This window comes from Perca flavescens, chromosome 4 (genome assembly GCF_004354835.1).
Source record: "Perca flavescens isolate YP-PL-M2 chromosome 4, PFLA_1.0, whole genome shotgun sequence".
Lineage (NCBI taxonomy): Eukaryota > Metazoa > Chordata > Actinopteri > Perciformes > Percidae > Perca > Perca flavescens.
In genome coordinates this window covers 19854466-19873757 of record NC_041334.1, presented here as the reverse complement: position 1 = coordinate 19873757, position 19292 = coordinate 19854466, and the positions used below count along the sequence as shown (strand labels likewise).

Below are 19292 nucleotides of genomic sequence, written 5' to 3'. Positions count from 1 at the left end.
AGGGAACGTTCAGACAAGGTTAGCTGAAGGTAAAAAAAATGCGATTAAAGGCCTACAGGCAGGTCATGTAGGCTATTGTTAATATAGAGGAAATGTTTCAAAGTCGTTTTAAAAGCATTATTAGGCTAATTGTGCTTATGCGGTTGCTAAAAAGTGTGCATTTAATTATAGTGGAACTATAGTGATCAGTTAAATGCAAATATAGGCAAAAGACTGCAACGTTGGAATTGGGTTAATATAATACATCCATTGTTGGGATCATTAGGAGGGTCGGACTCAGCTGTCAACCCAACTCTCGTTCTCGCGGTATTACCTTCAAGGTTTATTGACAAGGTAATTAGCCAGATGGGACCCCTGTAGTAGTCAGGCAGAAGAGGCACCACGGCTTTCAGTCTTTTCTTGTGTGACCCTACGGAGCGATCAGTGTAAACAATCAGTCGTTGCATTCAACAACACCGAGCCTGCTAAAGGTAGGTTTTCCTATTACAGTAATTGTTGCAGAATCTGTTTCCTGCATGGCACTATTCATCGATCCCTGCGATGCTGGGAATCCTGTTCATTGCGAATGCACCAGTCTGATATTGTGTGCATACATTGCAGCACAGGTAGATACTATGAGTTTTATAGATGCAATTTCTGTCTTTCGGGACAATGGGGAGTCTTTCAAGGCCACACGATTTGAATCAGTAGATCTAGTCGTAGAACATTTGGTGCGATGTAAGTCAAATGTAAAACCGCCAGGTGACGCTGTAGGTTAGTCATTCTGCTGAGCTGTTCGGCTTGGTCGCATATACCAGCTAACCAAGCACGTTAACTCTTTATTTCAGCTTAATTAAATCTATACACATTGATTTTAAGGGGGCTTCCATTTCCCTTTGAGTGTGAGGTTGTAGGGTTTCTCTTGAAAAAGACGGCCAATCTACTTCTTGTAATATCCCGACATGGACTGCATTTTTATATCGCTTTTTGCGTTAAAAGTTAAAATGTTGCCAATAGATAGAAAAAGTGGTTCGAGTTTGACATGCTGAAACAACAAAACGTTTATAGAATCAATGTTGGTCAGCATTTTTATTTTTTGGTTTACGAATAATTAGATTGTAAGATTAAAAACTAGCTAAAGTTAATTAATTTATTCCAATTTCCACCATTTTTAATTTATCATTTATCCTATTTATAATCCCAGGCTTCATGAGTAAATACATCAGGTATTTATTTATTTTTGTATGCATTTGCCATTAGGGCCTTATAGCCCTGATCAGCACCATGGACAGCGCACACAGAAACAAGGCGTAACTGGTGATGTTGTACATTGGATCTTTTTTTTTATGTTGGCTACTTGTTTTTGAGGCAACAATAGTCTTTTTCACTTGTCATTTATATCGTATTCTAAATGTGCCATCACTTCCATCACAGCTTTGTAACAAATGATAATTTGCCTCTTTACTGTAGCTGAATTAATGACTCCTAATACTGGTAATATGTGATCCAGTCAAGTGGGTAATTAGCATAACTCTGTGTAATTGGTGACTGGTATTCCTCTAGAATACAAATTTAGGAAACAATGCCACTACCTCTTATTATTCTGAATATATTATGCAAATTAGGAAAAGATCATCTTATCTTTAACAAGTGATGTGTGTTGACAGAACATTGCTGGACCTAAACAGCTGCCAAATAGAACATACACGTGCAAAGACAGAAGAAAAAAAGTCGGAGACAGACTTACAAGTTAAGGTCAAGAAAAGATAAATGTGAGGGGTCAGAAAAGGAAAAACTTTGACTCACGACCTTGATTGCATAGTATTGAGTACAATAGAATTACAACAGAACAATGGCACCCATCAGGGATGAAGCACAACATAAATAACTTAAACAAATGGGAACTTTCTTCAAGAAGGTACCTCATTTACAAATAACTTTAAACTTATCGGACTGTTATTACAAATTAGGTTAAACATAGATGGACTATTTTTGTTTTCTTGTGAAATATAGTTATCTCTGTTATGTCTTCAGGCGTGTAGAAATCCTTCAAAATGAAATAATCAGAGAGGGGAAAATCACGTTTTAGTGCTGCTGTTAAGAATCAAGAGATATCCGGTTTCTTTTGTATTTGCTTTGTGGGGTACTCTAGCTGCCCCTTTTCCCAAAAATTGAATGAGTCATGGTCACAGGCAAACTGAAATAAACAAGCCTGAAGATAATGTCTCAGCCAGCCTCCCTCATCGCTAACCAGCCTGCACTGCATCAGACGGCCAGCCAGCCCCCCATTGGCTCGCCCCATACCATGAGATACTGTTGTGGGTGATGACCGAGAAAACGTCACACTGCCTGTGATTTTCCCTGCTGCTTCCAGTTTTACACACAGCGATGATGGTAAATGAACTCGCCCTGGCTTTCTTTAAAAGGAAGAGCAAAGCACCGTTCAATCAAAAAGTCAATTATTTGCTACAGGGCAAGTATATGTCACATTCCCCTGAGTTATAACACTGCAGTGGCTGCAGAAGGTATGTTGTCTTGGTTGTGGATGTGAAATACTAAACTGAAAAACAATAATATGACAATTATGGTTTTGTGAGGAAACATACACAATATAAAAAAAGAAATGAATTACTGTATATTGAAATAAATGCCCATTACTTGTGCTCAAGCAGTGCATTAATTTCTTATCACTGGATATTGATTAAAGGAACAGTTCACTGCAAAATGAAAAAAAAAAAACATATTTTTCCTTTTTCCTGTAGTGCTATTCATCCATCTAGATTGTTTTGGTGTGATTTGCCCAGTGTTGGAGATATCGTCCGTAGAGAGGTCTGCCTTCTCTCCAATATAATGGAACAAAAAATACATTTGAAAAAGTCACAGTGATGTCTCTTCCCAGAAATCATAACCCGGTTACTCAAGATAATCCACAGACCTGCAGGTTCATGTAGGAATTATTTTCTTTCTACCAAACTACACCTGCCAACCGAATCACCGCCCAAAAAGGAAACGTAATCATGGACGAGTGGCTCGTCCTTCTTGGCTGAGCTCTAACTGTAGGTAACCAATATTTATGTTATAGTTTAGCTGAGCGTTAGGCAGTACCCACCAGAAAAAACGCGATTATGCGATCGCATAATTCAATGCATAATCAACCAAAGTCCGCATATTTATGCAGGGGCCGCATTTTTTCAAATACGCCCCACTTTCACCGCATAAATTGCCAATTTACGCGCAGAATATGCGGGGCTTGCATGATTTTATAATCCCCGCAGTTTCGTTGCAAAAAAGTCACATATATTTTAGCAGAAAGTTGAAAAATGTTGCATTTATAATAATATGCATTGTTTATTATTGCATAAAATTGCATAAATATCCCGCATATTCCATTGCATTTTTTAAGAAAACGTGCCGCATAATCAAGGATTTTTGCCCACAACAATCACAAAGGAAGGACTGGTTAGGAGGACGCCATTAACGTTTACATCTCGCTCTGTCACAAGACACTCGTCCATAAGTACGCTTTCTCGGTGATAAGGTTAGCCGGTGTAGTTCAATAAAAATAAAATATTTCCTACGCAAAACTGCTCACAACCGGGTCTGTGGATTATCAAGTATCATTATATTAGAGAGAAGGAAGACATCTCTATGACCGATATCTCCAACACTGGGAAACTCACACCAAAACAAACTAGATTGATAAATAGCACTACAGGTAAGAGGAAAAATATGTATTATAAATATGTATATTGGGGTAAACTGTCCCTTTAATGATTACACAAATTAGAGAAATTGTATCTCTTTATTATTATAAAAGTTCAATCAGTTGACATAACACTAAAGTAAAAACATTTATAGACATAGGATTATGGAAATTAATAATGCTTTCAAATGACGGTAACATTATGACCATATAATGAACAAAATTCCACCTTTTGGTTATTTTATCACATAAGATTTACTTTCAATGCCTCTACATGGTATTTCACATAATTAGATGAATGCATCACATTAATTGAGAGAATCCATAAATGTAATTCTTGATTTTACACATTTTGGTTGTCTCATCCTCACCGCCAAGTGCGCTAGCTGTTGTAATGAATCTCCTTTGTCAACCCTGAGGCGTCACACATTTTTTTTATTGTTAGGTTTCACATTTGTGCATTTTAGAAAATGTCAGTTTAGTGCTTCTGCTTTCTTGTCCCGCACCCTGAGAGAAAAAGTTCATTAACATGGACTACTTCCCCACAACAGATCTAATGAGATACAAACTGATCTCCCTGCAGCCAAAAGAAAAGACCCTCAAAACAACAACCTAAAAAATGGTCTGCATAATTATTAACACTTCCCCTGTAACAGCTGGTGATCCTCTACACTCAAGGGCATTTGGGAAGTGTATTTAATCCAATGATAATTTTGAGCATGGTTTACTCATATTATCACTTTAATTGCTACGTGTGCTGTACAATTAGGCTGTCACCAATTACATGGCTGTAGTTTACTAGCCTGTCTAAGCCTTTGGTTCCCTCTAATAGATGCCCTTTATCAATGCATGCAAGTGAAACCATCAAGATGTACACTAATGGATCTTTCAATGACAAAATTAATTAATTATATGTGTTGAAGTAGAGTGGTGCAGGATAATGCTGAGCCATGCTGTACACAAACATATATATATATATATATATATATATATATATATTGGAGCTAAATGGAAGCTCTAACATAGAGTAGGGACAGTAGGTGATGTTGCCAATGAAGGTGTGTGTTAGTGTGTGTGTGTGAGTGAGTCCACATGTGGGTCCATCCATTAGAATGCAGAGTGCGTCTTCCAGTGTGAGTCACCCCCTCACAAACTCCCCTCCCCTTCCTCCTCCCCACCCATCCACCCACCTCAACCACCAGCAGCATCTAACTGCAGTCACCTCCTAATATTACGCCTCTGACTTCACACCGACCAACTGAGGATTCTGTTTCTACGGCAACACGCTCCAGACTCCTCCTTCGGCTCATCCCCAGCTCCCCTCCCGTCCCTTCGTTCCTCCACCCCCGCTTCCCGGCACAAAACCATGTGACTTTCAGGAAGGTTTCTCCAACCTCCCCTTTATTGTTATTAACCCTCTCCTGACCGGACCGCTGCCAGAGGCTCTCCACAGCAGGCTGCCTGGCTGGCTGCTCGCCTCTCAGAGGTTTCAAAGGGAAATCAGACGCATCGCTAATCTCCCTGGAAGATCAAAGCAGTGCTTGATCTAAATGTTGGATTTGCATATTTTAGAGTACTCAGAATGAGTCAATATGGTTCTTCACTTGTCTGGGACACATCTTGTAACTTTCAACAAGAGAGTAAAAAGCAGCAATAGTCAATATGTTCATATTAACAATGGTTCATAACAGGGATGTCACGAGAACCGATACTTGCGATACCTTTCGGTTCTAAAATGACAAAACACCGACAATGCCCATTTTTTTGAAGCACCGTAAGCACCGTGAGCGCCGATGCCAGTGTTAGCAGCATCGGTCCTGCGCCTCTCCTGGAACTGATGGGGGCAGTATACGCTTCAGAGTGTTCCTGTCGATACATTCAGAAGTAGGATGTCATGAATAAACCAAAGTCACGCTCTTCTTCTTCCGGTCCATGGGACATATCTTTTGAAAAAATATGAAAGATAGTCAACGGAGATAAATTCTATCCGACCTAAAAAACAGCATGTTCACTGCAAACTCACGGTCCTTTCTTTCCGATTCACAGCCCCCCTCTCTTGGCTTAAAATAACTCACCGTTGTCGGCTACGGACGCTGAACAGGCTACACGTTGTAAACAGCCGTGGCCGCTTGCCTGGTCCTTCGGTAACGTTTGCTAGCAGTTAGCAGGGTTAGCATGGCGGCGTTAGCCAGAACCAGTCGGGATCACTTTACTGGCTATGTCTCAATTGTTTTTGCGAGTAACCAACTCGGGTACTCTATAATTCAATGCCCGTCACTTCTAGCCGTGATGAATTAGCCTGAAGCTAATGCTTATCTACCTGTTCAGGAGGAAATTAGCCAACTCTGCGTCCTTTTGGGCTCTAACCTGTCTCCATCTTTCAAATACATCTCCAATATTTACCCGGGGTTTGTTACGCCTCTGGTCACGCAACTGTTAGAAACACTGTTTTGTTTGTTGTTGTTTTTTCCTTCAAAACATTGAGTATTGTAAAAGTTAACGTTATTGAACTCATTGTATTGTTTATGCAATTTTTGATAACTGAGTTAGAAATAGTTTCTTTTGATTTGCACACTGTGTAAGCCTATATCATGGGTATGATTCAATTTTAAACGTGACAGATTTAATATCCCAATCTGTCAGTGCTGTTGGTGTTTTCAATTGCACACCTTCTGAAAGAAGATGGCATGATTTGAAGCGGTTCACTGTTTTTGCAACGTTTTTGTAGAAAGGAGCCAATTGTATGCATATTACCTAATTTAAATACCTGCACATGGCACAGAAGCACAGAGTCGCTATTTGCTTGGCAGGGCAGGTGAGGGGTGAATTTTACCCTTTGCGGGTGCTTTGAAAATTACACGGTTTCTTTTTGTCTTATTTGTGCAGGTTTAACGGCCGCAAAAGCAGTGCAATCCTTTTCTGAATTTGCCCCACACTGTACTCTACCTGCTCTGCATCAAAGAGCAGACGGACACAGTTAGCGACTCGCTGGTGAACCTAGTAGAGCAGCCCGTGAGCCAGATATTTCCTCACCAGTTGGTTGAGACCGAAACCTGTGCTGAAATGAGAGTGAATATTTGACTTAGATGAATCAGGTGGCGAGAATTACCACTCTTTTAAATGCTAATATTGTTCCATGCTTACTGGAATTGGATACTGATGTTCTTTTCAACTTCAAAGCTAATAATATTTCAGTGTTGTTTTCATAGCTTGTTTTCACATATGTAGAGATAATGTAAATGTGCACACACAGAAAGATGCACACATTTGTTTTATCCAACAAGTTTTCGGTCAGTTTTCTATAATGACGTCTTCTTTCCAATCCTGAGTATGTGGTGCTGTAATGCAGTCAAGGTTAAAAGGATGAAAGGCATCAAACATCCTTCATAGAGTTTTTAAACGGAAAGAGGGACCTTGGCGTCCGACGGTGATCTCACCTGATCGTTACCTCATTGGCTCAACTGTTCCCTCAGCATCCTGTTGGGAGATATGTTGGTTGTATATGTGTGTGCACACGCCTGAACACGCGTGTGTGTGTGTGAATGAATGAACTTTATGAATGAAAACTCTTCTTCCTGAGCTGCAGACAGGAGGTGAGATCATCTTGTTGAAATGGAGAATCCCCCCGCCCACCAACCCCCTTTACCCGCCCACCAATACTGGTTGGCGCCAATCTTAATGAATCCCATCAGTGGGCAAAACGCAATGTAGAGGCAACCTGATTGATGACAACACCGTCCAATATCAGCTTCCACCGACTCAGAGAAAGGGATCACTCCATTGTGTTTATTCACACAGAGACATACATTAGCACACACAAATATAGACACACACTTAGCTGCCTTGTTTCATCAGAAATCTGAAAGACTTTATCTGGTATTCTGCTGTTGTTTTTCAGTCAATATGATGTTGGAGCAAAGTGTTAATTATCTTTGCTTTTTTTGTTCACGTTCTCTTTAGGAACAGAGTTGAGTGGATTTGATGATTGGCCACCTATTGAGCAGTGTGTGAGCCAAAGTGACAATGAGTAACACAAGGGGCTCTCGATGAGGATCCATAAATAGGCTCTCCAGAGAGCCAGAAGCTGCCCTCCCCCTCGTTCCCTGCACCCAACCAATCACACACACATACACACACCTCTACCTTCCCCCTTAACCGGACAGGGACAATCTGTGACCATTTGGCACCGGGCCTTTCACAACATACAGTACACTCACAGTCAAAGGCATGTGAACACACATGCACACATGTCATTCCTCTTGACATCCTTCACTGCTGGCTTCTGTTAATTCCCTCCCACAGATTATGAGGCGTGTTGCCAAACAATGCAGCATTTTACATCAGCCATTCGGTGGGATACCACCAAGTGTTGTACAGTCATTCCTTCAATAGTCCGATTGAAGCTTTGCAGTTCTAATTGTGCACATTTTCTCTTAAATTACAAGATTGCATCTTTGCATGTATGCAGCGGTTATGTAACGTTACAGGAGAACGCACGTAGTTCCTTCTGAATCCACTGTGTAGTCTTTGAAATCAACGGGAGTCCCACTGAATATATATATTTTTAAAAGCTGTCACATTTTGTAGATTTGAAGTTTTTATTTGATAAGGAATGATACCCCTGCAGCATTCATTCTGTGCTTGTTTCTGCTGGAGTAACCACAACAGAAGCAGAAGCTGTGTTGGTGGACATCAGAGGCAGCTGCATGGACCCTCAGAGGACTGAACATCCCTGACGAAGAGCCATCCTGCAACTACAAGCACCAATAAATAAATCATGAAGAAAGTTTTATGAAAAAGATAGAAATAGAACAGAGGATGTGCTGCTCCATTCAGACCGCCTTAAGACAGAATTCTAGATATGGATGGCATAAAATAGCAAGAATGATTAAAGCCGCTGATTTTTTTGCCCACTATTTCTATTTCATGTGATATTAAAACCAACTTTAAACATTCATAAACCACATTTTTGGCAGGAGTTCCTTGAATATTAATTTGGAAATTTGAAGAGGATGTTCTATTAGATTGTGAAATTAAAATACAAGCATCAGGTCCTCTGTCAAAATTTATTTTAGTAATGCAATAATTCTCCGACCGTGTCTATTGAGATGGTTGTTAGAGTATGCTGTAAAAAAAAAAGAAAAGAAAAGGTAGTTAAACATTTAATTACTTTCATAAAACGGGCCCATTATTACTTTGCTGTTGTTCTCGGTTTCCCCTTGTTGGATATGAAATTGTAGAGTTATAATAAACCTCTTGTTTTGGGGCTTCTGTATCTCTCCACCACAGAGAGAAACATGATACAAAATACTCAGACAATCTTATTTTGCTTTGGCAAGTCTTGTGCAGGCAGAAGGCAGAGTGACTCAAAAAATGAATAAATGAAAAGAGAAGCAATCTATTTTTCTAAGTGTATTTTCAGTAGAGATGTCAAACTCAGACAGTGCAATGATATTTTTTCATAAAGCTAAGCAGAGAGAAGAAGAAAAGGGGGAGGTTTTGAATACTTGTGTATTGTGCAGGTTTGTCAGTCTCACATGGTTGGTCTGTGTGCACTAGTTAGGGTTTCCCCCGCTGCAGCGCGATGAGGTCATTGTTAGGGTTTAAGCCCAACACGAACTTAATCTGGGAGATAAGGGCTGGATTTGGATTTAGCTCTCAAAAAGGGTCATGTAGCTAGTAAATACACAGCTCAGACATGGGATGCCCAGCTGTTCCACAAACTCACATCTTCCTCTGTGTCAGCCAAATAGTTTGACTCTTGGAAGATTCTCCCGTGTCATACACTGATTTCATCATGATCTCCCAGTTGGCCTGTAGAGTTACACTGGCATCCACAGGACTTCTCTGACTTATTGTGAGAGCTGTGTGATTGTCCCATTTTCTTTTGTATTGTAGCCTACATACTTAAAGCTCCATATGATGATTTAGTTTCCATTTCCTGTGAAATGGCTAAAAAAAAAAATGGAATGGTTGTTCAGTTTTGATGTGTTTAAATGCACACATTGTGTCTTAAAAGCTGGTAAAAGAAGGCAAAAAAATGTTTAATTAGTATTTATTCTGATATCTCTAGTATTACACACTAAAAGCTTTTGTCAGTGATTTATAAATTTGGTTGTAGACAATGTCATAAAATGTAATTTTGATTTCTTTATTTGAGGACTTTAAGTAGGCGAGTTTTGTTTAAAAAATATATAGGCAGCATTCTGAATTTCGTTTATATGACTTTGTGGTGTGCATGTGTATGCATAGTTTTATGCATGACACAATAATAAAAATCTCAGTCATGCATGTATGATGGCAGGAATACTAGGCCTTGGAAGTAACACCTTGAATAATAATTTAATCAGGAACCCCTGAAAATGAGATCCTGGTGGTATTTTCGAACACAAAATAAGATTTGTGATGAAAGATGACAGTTGTTTAAATGAGTGTAATATTTGATTTCATTCAGGTTAATTAAAGTCGCTAAGGGAAACAAATCACGCTTGGGGAAAGTCCCATTTAGGTCCTGTGCTGTCCCACTCTCTCTATCTCAGAGAAATGGGTCAGTAGAGATTGGAGAGGAAGGGTAGGCTACTAATAAAAAAACGATCTGCCGTCCTTCCTTCATGTCCCCACTGTGGCAGACGGGGTAGTGCTAACAGATTATGCACCAATTACACTTGATACAGACGGCGTTAATGGGGTTTGAAGGGATTTACATGGCGCTGTCCAGTCAAATGCTGCATGCTTTGGGGATGACATCATTTTGATCACCTCACACACCGACTGACCCCCTACCTCCCTGCCTCTAGAGTAGCCTCACTCGCTCATAAAGCCGTTTACCTGCGGTTGTCCCGTGTCTCACCGGACTGAGTTCGTCACGGCACATTTCTCCTCTGATAGGACACCGACGCTGCTTCCCTCCCACCCTCCTCTCCGTGTTTACTATATGTGAGATAGGCCGTATAAATCCCTGAGTGTGCGCAGATCGCATCCTCAGAGAATGGAAAAGGAGGAGGGAGGAGGTGTAGGAACAGGAAAAACAAGCGAACCGAAGGAGCGTAGCTGTGTCTACTGCTCACTGGGATAAACGCACGAGAAGACGCAGACTTCCAGTCAGGGCGGAGAAACATCCGAGAGGAGGAGGAGTGAGCGTGGATGCTGACTATACCGACAAACCCATAAAGGAAGAATTATTAGATGGTTGTTATTAGAATCAATCATAAACTATAAAGTGGAATAAGCTTTTGCAGTCACCAGCGATGGACGTCAGCTGTCAGCACTGAGGTAGGAAACGTTGGTTTTACATTTAGGACGTCGGCGTGATAAGAAGGTATCTGTAGGCTACAAGAAGAAGGCAGGGCGTCTGTAGCTGATTTCATTCCTAAATAACGCATCCTGTCCTTTTATTGTTGATTTATTTAAACTGCCTAGTGTTTTTGACTGTAAGTTCAGTGGTGTGTCAGTGGTGAAACCGGGATCTTAACCGCAGCAGGAGGTGCAAGGAGAAGCGATGATGCGCGCAAGAAACCCCTCCGACACATCCACAATGCACTAGGCTGTGACGGACCGTAGCCTGCTCCCGCAGCAGATTACTCGAAATAAATCAAGTGAGAGCCGGAGCAGGACTATTAGCAGGCAGAATCAGTCGGATGTGAATGATTATTCCAGATTTCAGACACCAGATGTGTCTCAGTTGTTTGCAGAAAATGATAATGATGTTTTGGTTGATGCGTCCTCCAGGCTGTGTCTGTCTTGTTTTGGACTATGATTTCTCTCCTCCTATTTTTATGAATTATAGATGGGTTTTATTACATACAGCTATACTGTATCACGGCTGATGGCTCATACATCAGATGCCAGGCACATTACTTTTTGTGAGACTAATTGTCACAGTAGGGTGGTCGATATAAGTAGTCTTAATAGCATGTTAATACATTTAGGCTTAGTAATTTGACTCAAATTGACCTTCAAACTGACATAGGATATGGATAGCAAATGAAAGCTACTCTTCACAATGACTAGATGATAACTTGGAAACTGATCCAGCTCCATGTTTGAGATTTTTTTTTGTAGAGAAAACACGTTTGTTTCGTCTTATATGTTGTAGCTACAACAACACAACGATGCAGGTACTGTGAAGGGTTTCGATTTGTATCATTATTTTACAAAGAAGGTAAAACCTGTCACCTCTTATAGCCATGCTTGTCAGAGATATAGGAGGAGTGGATCACTTAAAAAGGCCCTGACAAGAAATAATGCATTTTCATTCTCCGCTGAGAGTGTATATGCTGCTGTCCTTGGAGAAATGACAAGCTTTGAAGAGGCTTGCAGAGTTCTCGTTATTATACAGCCATCATTTGATCTCATCCATTTTAATACACCAGTGATGTTGCTCCAGCTGTGGCACCATTGTCTATAAAGCATTTGGTTTGTCACATACTAAGCCAAAAGTAATACTGTATGTAATATTCTGTAAGATGTAAGGAAATTACTTAATTGAGGTACTGCGATGCTTTAGCACCTATAAGGTTGCCAAGTTAGCCTTAGAGAGGGGGTCTGAATATTTGCTGTACACCTCATCAAAGGTAGTGCTGAACTGAGGCTTTCTCTGATTAATGGTCCAGACAGGCTGGTCTTTTGTCCTCTATCCACATGTCCTGAATCATGTTTTACATTCTAGTAGCCTATTGATTTCATATCTTCAGATAGCCGACATCATGACTCATAAGTTAATGTCATTGCTCTGACCACTATGCACATGCAGTGACAACCACTCTTATCTTCACCTAGGCTATATTTAATTTGACAAATAAACAATGATTTGGATTTGATTTATAGCAATTTTCCTCTTCTTTTTCTCTCTTTCTCTCGCACTATGCTTGGTCTTGTCCATGCTCCCAGTTCTCTACTTGTTCTGACGACCAGAGGCCCTCATGGCGCTTATTCATGAACCTCGTGTCCCCTCTCCTTCTCTCTCCGGCTTCAACTCACCCCTCTCTGATCCTCCATCCTTTCGCCGCCTCGATGACGAAACACCCTGCACCCCAGAAATGGACCTTACCCCGACCCAGTGTGTCCTTCGCAACGTACTCTCCATAGACACAGGAGGTGCTGTCGAGCCCGGGGGTGGAGGAGGAGAAGAGCAGACTGCTGGGCACAACCAGACACCAGGCGAGGAACAACAGGAGCACTTTGCCAACAGTATCCTGAAGCTCCACGAGCATGATAGGAGTCCAGGAAGGACAGAGGGAGAGGGGCAGGAGATGGAGAGCAGTGCAGTCAGGTGCCAGGTGGATGACGCCAGGCTACAGTGCCAGTCTACCGGAGGGGGAGGAGGGTTTCTGGAGGGGTTGTTTGGGTGTCTGCGGCCTGTCTGGACTATGATTGGCAAGGCTTACTCCACAGAGCACAAACACGGCCTTGATGGTAAGTCTACACACACACACACACACACACACACACACACACACACACACATCTACACACACTGGCATTAATGGTTGCTAATAGTTTTCCAATAAAAGCAAGCATCAGCTCCCACTTAATTCCAGTCTAAAGCTTTGATATGCTAATTACATGATTGTCTCTCCCAGTTTAATTACATTAAACAGTTGGTAGAAAAATGACTCCCACAAAGGCCATGTTGTAAACAAACACTTGCGTTGACGTGAAAGAGCTGCAGCCAGAGAGAGACTCTATCAAAGCTGCAAAGGGCTTATTTTCCCCTGATATTTTCCCCCATCCCTTCGCTTGCTTGTGCCCACCCCACCTTTCCCCACTACCACCCCATAATGAAACTAGCTCCCTGTGACGCTGTGTTGTTTATGTCTGCAGCCACTACAATAGCGCAGAGTTCCCCCTGGGACTCCTCTGCCAAATCTGCTCCATGAATTATGCATGGCCACTCTCTGACCCTGCGCCTCTCATCTCTATTAACGCAAACCTGACACACACACATATATGTGAGCCCAAGGATGACTGCACGCACACAAAAACCCATCCACAAATAAAAACACCTAATATCAAGCACTGCCATGAACACATAAAGTACATAAAGATGCCAAAAACAAACTTGATAGAATAAATACAGCATCGCACATCAGGCTTAAAGGTGGCAGATATTTATGTCTTCTTGTCTTTATAGCCTTCTGATATTTTTTTACACGTTTGACTTCCACACTTCCCCTCCGCTCCCCTCCTCCTTTCATCTATCATTGTCTCCTTTCCTCTCCTTTTCACCCGGTGCTGTTATCACTCCCAGCCCATCTGCACCTCGCTGCTCCCCTCCTTCGTGCAGCATCACAGGGAGTCACACACACTGATGAGAGCAAAACGGATAATATGAAAGTGACATAAATAGGGGTAGTAACTGAATGCCTGCCTACCATAACACAATGCTCTAGTCTTAAGCTTTGATTGGAAGACACAATGTAGCACAATAGAAAGCAGGAAAATCGTCTGTCCTTTATTTAAGGTTGAGAAGAACTGTGTGGTGCTTGGAAATTTCCTCCTTTTTTTCAGATCAAATAAAGCAGACCTGACAACATTCTGGCGGATCAGATGTGGCCTTATGTCTTTACTGTGGGACATTTAAGGGACTTATTAGAGACTGAGTCTTCAATCTATCACCATAGAGCATGAATCATTTATATCACCCTTATTAATATGATAAATGTGTCTAAATCGTCTTTCCGCGAGTCAGGAACAGCAGCAAAGCAGGCTGTATATTTTCTCTATATTAACAGTCTGTCTTCGGCCACATGGACCCCTTCCGACCCGTGGGGAATCTGCCTCCCTTCTTTTCTCTTTACACAAACAGAACTATCACAGCCACCACTACCGTCACTACCCCTCCACCTCCCTATTCACCATACACCCCTACCCCCTTTCTGAGCGTTGGACCCCTGCTCCACGTCAGCCACACAATGGCACTAAGCAGGATTTAGGAGGCTGAGGAAGAATTAACCCACAGGAGATTAGAGCTCCCTGTCTGCCTGCACACCCTGAGTCTTAGGTTAAGATGAGGTTCAACAACCGAAAAATATATCAACTTGAGCTCTGCGTTGACTGTAAGAGCCAGGGCTTACAACAGGTTTTATTATGACAGGTCTAACCTATTCTTCTGTGCTGTATGCTCCCTGCTACTAGCTTTAGTTTTACATACAGGCATTTTTATATGAAGTGTTTGTCTTGATTTAATAGTTTTAGCTTTTGATACAGGTTTTTAATGTATGCAACAACTAAACATGAAAACATGTTTTGTTTTTATTTCATTTGCATAACATTTATCCATGTTGTCATGTTAAAGGAATAGTTTGACATTTTCAGAAATAAGCTTTTTCGCTTTCTTGCTGAGAGATAAATGAGAAGGTTGATACAGCTAGCCTGGTGGTAACAAAATGGCCTACCAACACCTCTAAAGCGCACTAGTGAGCCAATATTTCTGGTTTGTCTTATTCATACAAAAACCAACATACAAAAATTAAACCTTATGGTTTAAGGGGTAATGTGCTTGTCTATTTCTTGAAGTTGCCAGGCAACCAGTGCAGAATTCGGTTACTACACCCATAAAATCACAATGTGTAACTGTTACACTTTTGTACGGATTAAACCATGAACATATAATATGTTATTTAATTAGCTTTAAAAGTGCTGGGTGGGCAGATCTGTTGCACAGAGCCAGACTGGCTGTTTCCTGCTGTTTACAGTCTATATGCTAAGCTAAAATAACCAGCTGCTTGCTGTAGCTTCATATAGAATGAACAGACATGAGAGCAGTATTGATCTTCTCCTCTAATCTTGGCAAAAATGCATATAAGCTTATTTGCCATGATGTCAAGCTATTTCTTTAAAGTGTAAGGGAACTAACTTCAAAATAAGTCAATCATGTAACCAAACCAGGGGTGACATGACAATACAAATCATCACAACATAAAATATACAACATAAAGGATATTTCCATTACTTATCAAAGGTGCAGTTCTGTCTGGTCTGTCTTAGTTATGCTATGAAATATCAGCTGTATTTAAGACTATGAGTTTGCGGGTGAACATCACCTGTAAACAGTACAGATTATATGACAATCATCACTCTGCTCCACAGTATATCCATAATTCACCTGTAACTACACTGATAAACTCAGCAACTACTTTGCCGCTATCTCTTTCCCCAATCTCAGAGGCGTGGGAGATCCCATTCGAGGAGATATCTGACCTGCAGTGGGTGGGCAGCGGAGCCCAGGGCGCCGTCTTTCTGGGCAAACTGTACGGACAGGAAGTGGCTGTAAAAAAAGTGCGAAACATCAAAGAGACGGACATCAAGCACCTGCGCAAGCTCAAACACCCCAACATCATCACTTTCAAGTGAGTAGGAATGATCATTTGTCTTATTATAAAACAAGATGTGTCGAGCATTCCACACAAAAATTTTTTTTCAATGAATGGAAATGTTTTCCAATCATAACTGGCATTGTAACAACTCTAATATGTTCTGTCTTAACATACTTCTCTACACTCTCAGAGGTATTTGTACGCAGGCTCCATGTTACTGCATCATTATGGAGTACTGTGCCCAGGGACAGCTGTACGAGGTGCTGAGGGCAGGCAGGAAGATCCATCCATCCCTGCTCATGGACTGGGCCATGGGCATTGCTGGGGGAATGAACTATCTTCACCTCCACAAGATCATCCACAGAGACCTCAAGTCACCAAAGTGAGTTTTGTAGACCTGGTGAAAATGAATTGTGTGGTTACAGCTCTGTAATTCTAACGTAAATGATAATGTTAGCGCAAACAAGTCACTAAATAGACACATTTAAAGTTTAGGTCCAACTTCGATGGCGCAGTTCATTTGATTACTTTTTAGAGGCCGGAAGAGATTCAATTATCCAGTAATTTACAGGTTTGTCCTGTTCTTGTGAACGCGATATCTCAGGAACGCCTTGAGGATTTTTGTCAAATTTGGCCCAAACATCCACTTCTACTCAAGAATGAACTGATTCTAATTTGGTAGGCCAAGGTCACTATGACGTCACATAACACATTTTTGGCCATAACATAAGAATCCATAAACTAATTTTGACAAAATTTCATACAAATGTCTAATAGGATACAATGATGAAGTGATGACATTTTATACACAAAAGTTCAAAGGTCAATTTTACTGTGCTGCTGGGTTAAATGTGTGTGAAGCATCCATGTTTCCCCAATAAATACACTTAATATCTTTCATTAAATTCCTTCACAGTCTTCATTACATATATTATATCAGTCTGGACAGACATGAATGTAAACTGCAACTTGACTGGTTGGTGGAGTCTTACAACCACGTGGCAGTAATTATAGTTTAATATTTGTACACAGATGAACTCAAATAAACTTGCCTTCCATGTTTCATTCCAGCATGCTGATCACTTACGATGATGCAGTGAAGATTTCTGATTTTGGCACATCCAAGGAGCTCAGTGAGAAAAGCACCAAGATGTCTTTTGCTGGTACGGTGGCCTGGATGGCTCCTGAGGTCATACGCAACGAACCCGTCTCAGAGAAAGTGGATATTTGGTAGGTGTCATAACCCTTTTACACTGTCCTTTTGCACTGGTGAACCTTTGCAATTTTCCCTTATGATTGTCTTATCTGTCATTGAATCAACATAAAATCTCATTAGTCACAGCCTACTACAGTATAGAGCGCAGGATCCTATTTCCAGAAAATCTATTGAGTATTATGTACAATATCTCATTACATGAAATTCTATAGGGCCTCGGCCATATCTGATGGGTTGCCCTATGTTAAGCCCTGATCTCCCCCAATACATTCTACCCCTCTCTCTCCCATCCTACATCCCTCCATCACTCTTCCTCTCCGTCCTGAAAGGAGCACTGGCTAATTTAATAATTGATTTGCCAGATGCTGCAGTGCTCAGGAGAGGCTGGAATAACCTTCCAAGCCTGCGGACGGTTTGGCCCAGAGCCAGCAGTGCATTAGAAGAGAAGTGAAAATAGGATTAAAAAGCTTTTCATGTGAAAAAAGAAAGTAAAGCATGGGTGTATACTGTACAGTTTTGTTTAAATTTATGTAAATTATGGAGTAGACCATACCATGAAAAGAGTGAGTCAGAGAAGGATGTGGTGAAGTATTACGTTTTATTTTGTTTGCAAACGTGGGGAATATCATTCCTTTATCTTCAAATGAAAATCGTAACAGAAGTGGAGTGCAGAGTGCAGCTTGATTTACAGTGCACTGCATTACTTTTATCTGTAATGGCATATTTCAAATTTTTTGTGTTGCTACTTTGAGACACTGAATTGACAAATGAACAATTCATTATATTAGTGAATTATATTACCCTGTATAAAAATAAATCAATAACGTAATTGTAATTCATCATCTCATTAACAGCTAATATTTAACCTGGTGGTAAAGAAAAATACATACTTGAAATCAAGTATCTCTTGTGCATTTATATCACAAATCATAGAGAGATGGAGAGACTAAAAATATACATGTAAACACAATGTTACACACCTCCTGCGTGCGATGATATTGGCACCTTGGATACTGTAAATGGTCACCATGGCAACACCGAGAGTCACCAACAACAGACTTCCCTCAGTTACATTCCCCATGGGCCTGCTTTCATGCTCCCCCACCAAACAGAGGCAGAGATGGAGCTCATCAATGAAACACTAGTAGTGAAATTGTCTTGTTTTTGGCAAAAGATGGGAAATCAGATTTGTCACCAATTACTGTATTTTTTTTTTTGGAGCTTAGATGTCTTTATAAATGGACCTGACACCATGATTATCACTAAAACACACGTATATGTACAAAGAAGCAATTACTGGGAATTGGCAATATACTGAACGCCATTATGGTTATTACCAGTGTACCATTGATATGATTCCAATGATTGAAAAAAGGTTAGCAGTGACAAAGCGTTTCATCATAACAAACTGTTTATACATTGATAATAGGCTACCAGAGACTGCCCACAAGGCATTAGCATCAAAGGCTTTTAAGTATCCATCAGATGTCACAGTTGTACTTTAAAGGTGCAATATGTAATACTGACAGCTAGTGTTTAAAATAGTTACTGCAGTACAAATTCAAAATACTGGAGAGAGGTGTCTCCTTCGCCACCTCCTCCCCAGACTCGACAATCCACAACAATGTTGTGTCTGTACCCAACTGACAGACTTAGAATTACGGTAGAAACCACTAAAAATAACACTACCTTGCCGTCCTCTCCACCCAACTGAACACACTTTATTGGCTTAGAATTACGCCAACAATCGCTAAGCACACTGCAAACTCACGGCCCTCCCGATTAACAGCCCCCCTGCCCCCTCTCTTGGCTTAAAATAACTCACCGTTGTCAGCTACGGACACTGAACAGGCTACAAGTTGTAAACAGCCGTGACCCGCTTGCCTGGTCCTCCGGTAACGTTAGCAGTTAGCAGGGTTAGCATGGCGGCGTTAGCCAGGACCAGTCGGGATCACTTTACTGGCTGTGTCTCAATTGTTTTTGCGAGTAACCAACTTGGGTACTCTAGCTAATTCAATGTGAGTACACAAATGTTGAAATTACTTAAAATGCTTGTAGCTGTAATAAATTACCCTGA

At 40.9% G+C, this 19292-nt stretch overlaps 1 protein-coding gene across 2 annotated transcripts in view; it reads left to right on the top strand.

Annotated features, from left to right (window-relative positions):
• Positions 1-371: 371 nt before the first annotated feature.
• LOC114554438 (mitogen-activated protein kinase kinase kinase 12) overlaps positions 372-19292 on the top strand; it is a 28209-nt gene continuing 9288 nt past the window's right edge. Inside the window, exons 1-5 of one of the 2 annotated variants that reach the window (XM_028576286.1) lie at positions 372-470; positions 12572-13096; positions 15849-16032; positions 16190-16381; positions 17071-17229. In XM_028576286.1, coding sequence (XP_028432087.1) covers positions 12604-13096; positions 15849-16032; positions 16190-16381; positions 17071-17229 — 1028 coding nt within the window. In that variant the 5' untranslated portion in view covers positions 372-470; positions 12572-12603. Of the gene's footprint in view, positions 471-10510; positions 10955-12571; positions 13097-15848; positions 16033-16189; positions 16382-17070; positions 17230-19292 lie in introns of those variants that run through there. The other variant, XM_028576287.1, reaches the window with a different exon arrangement.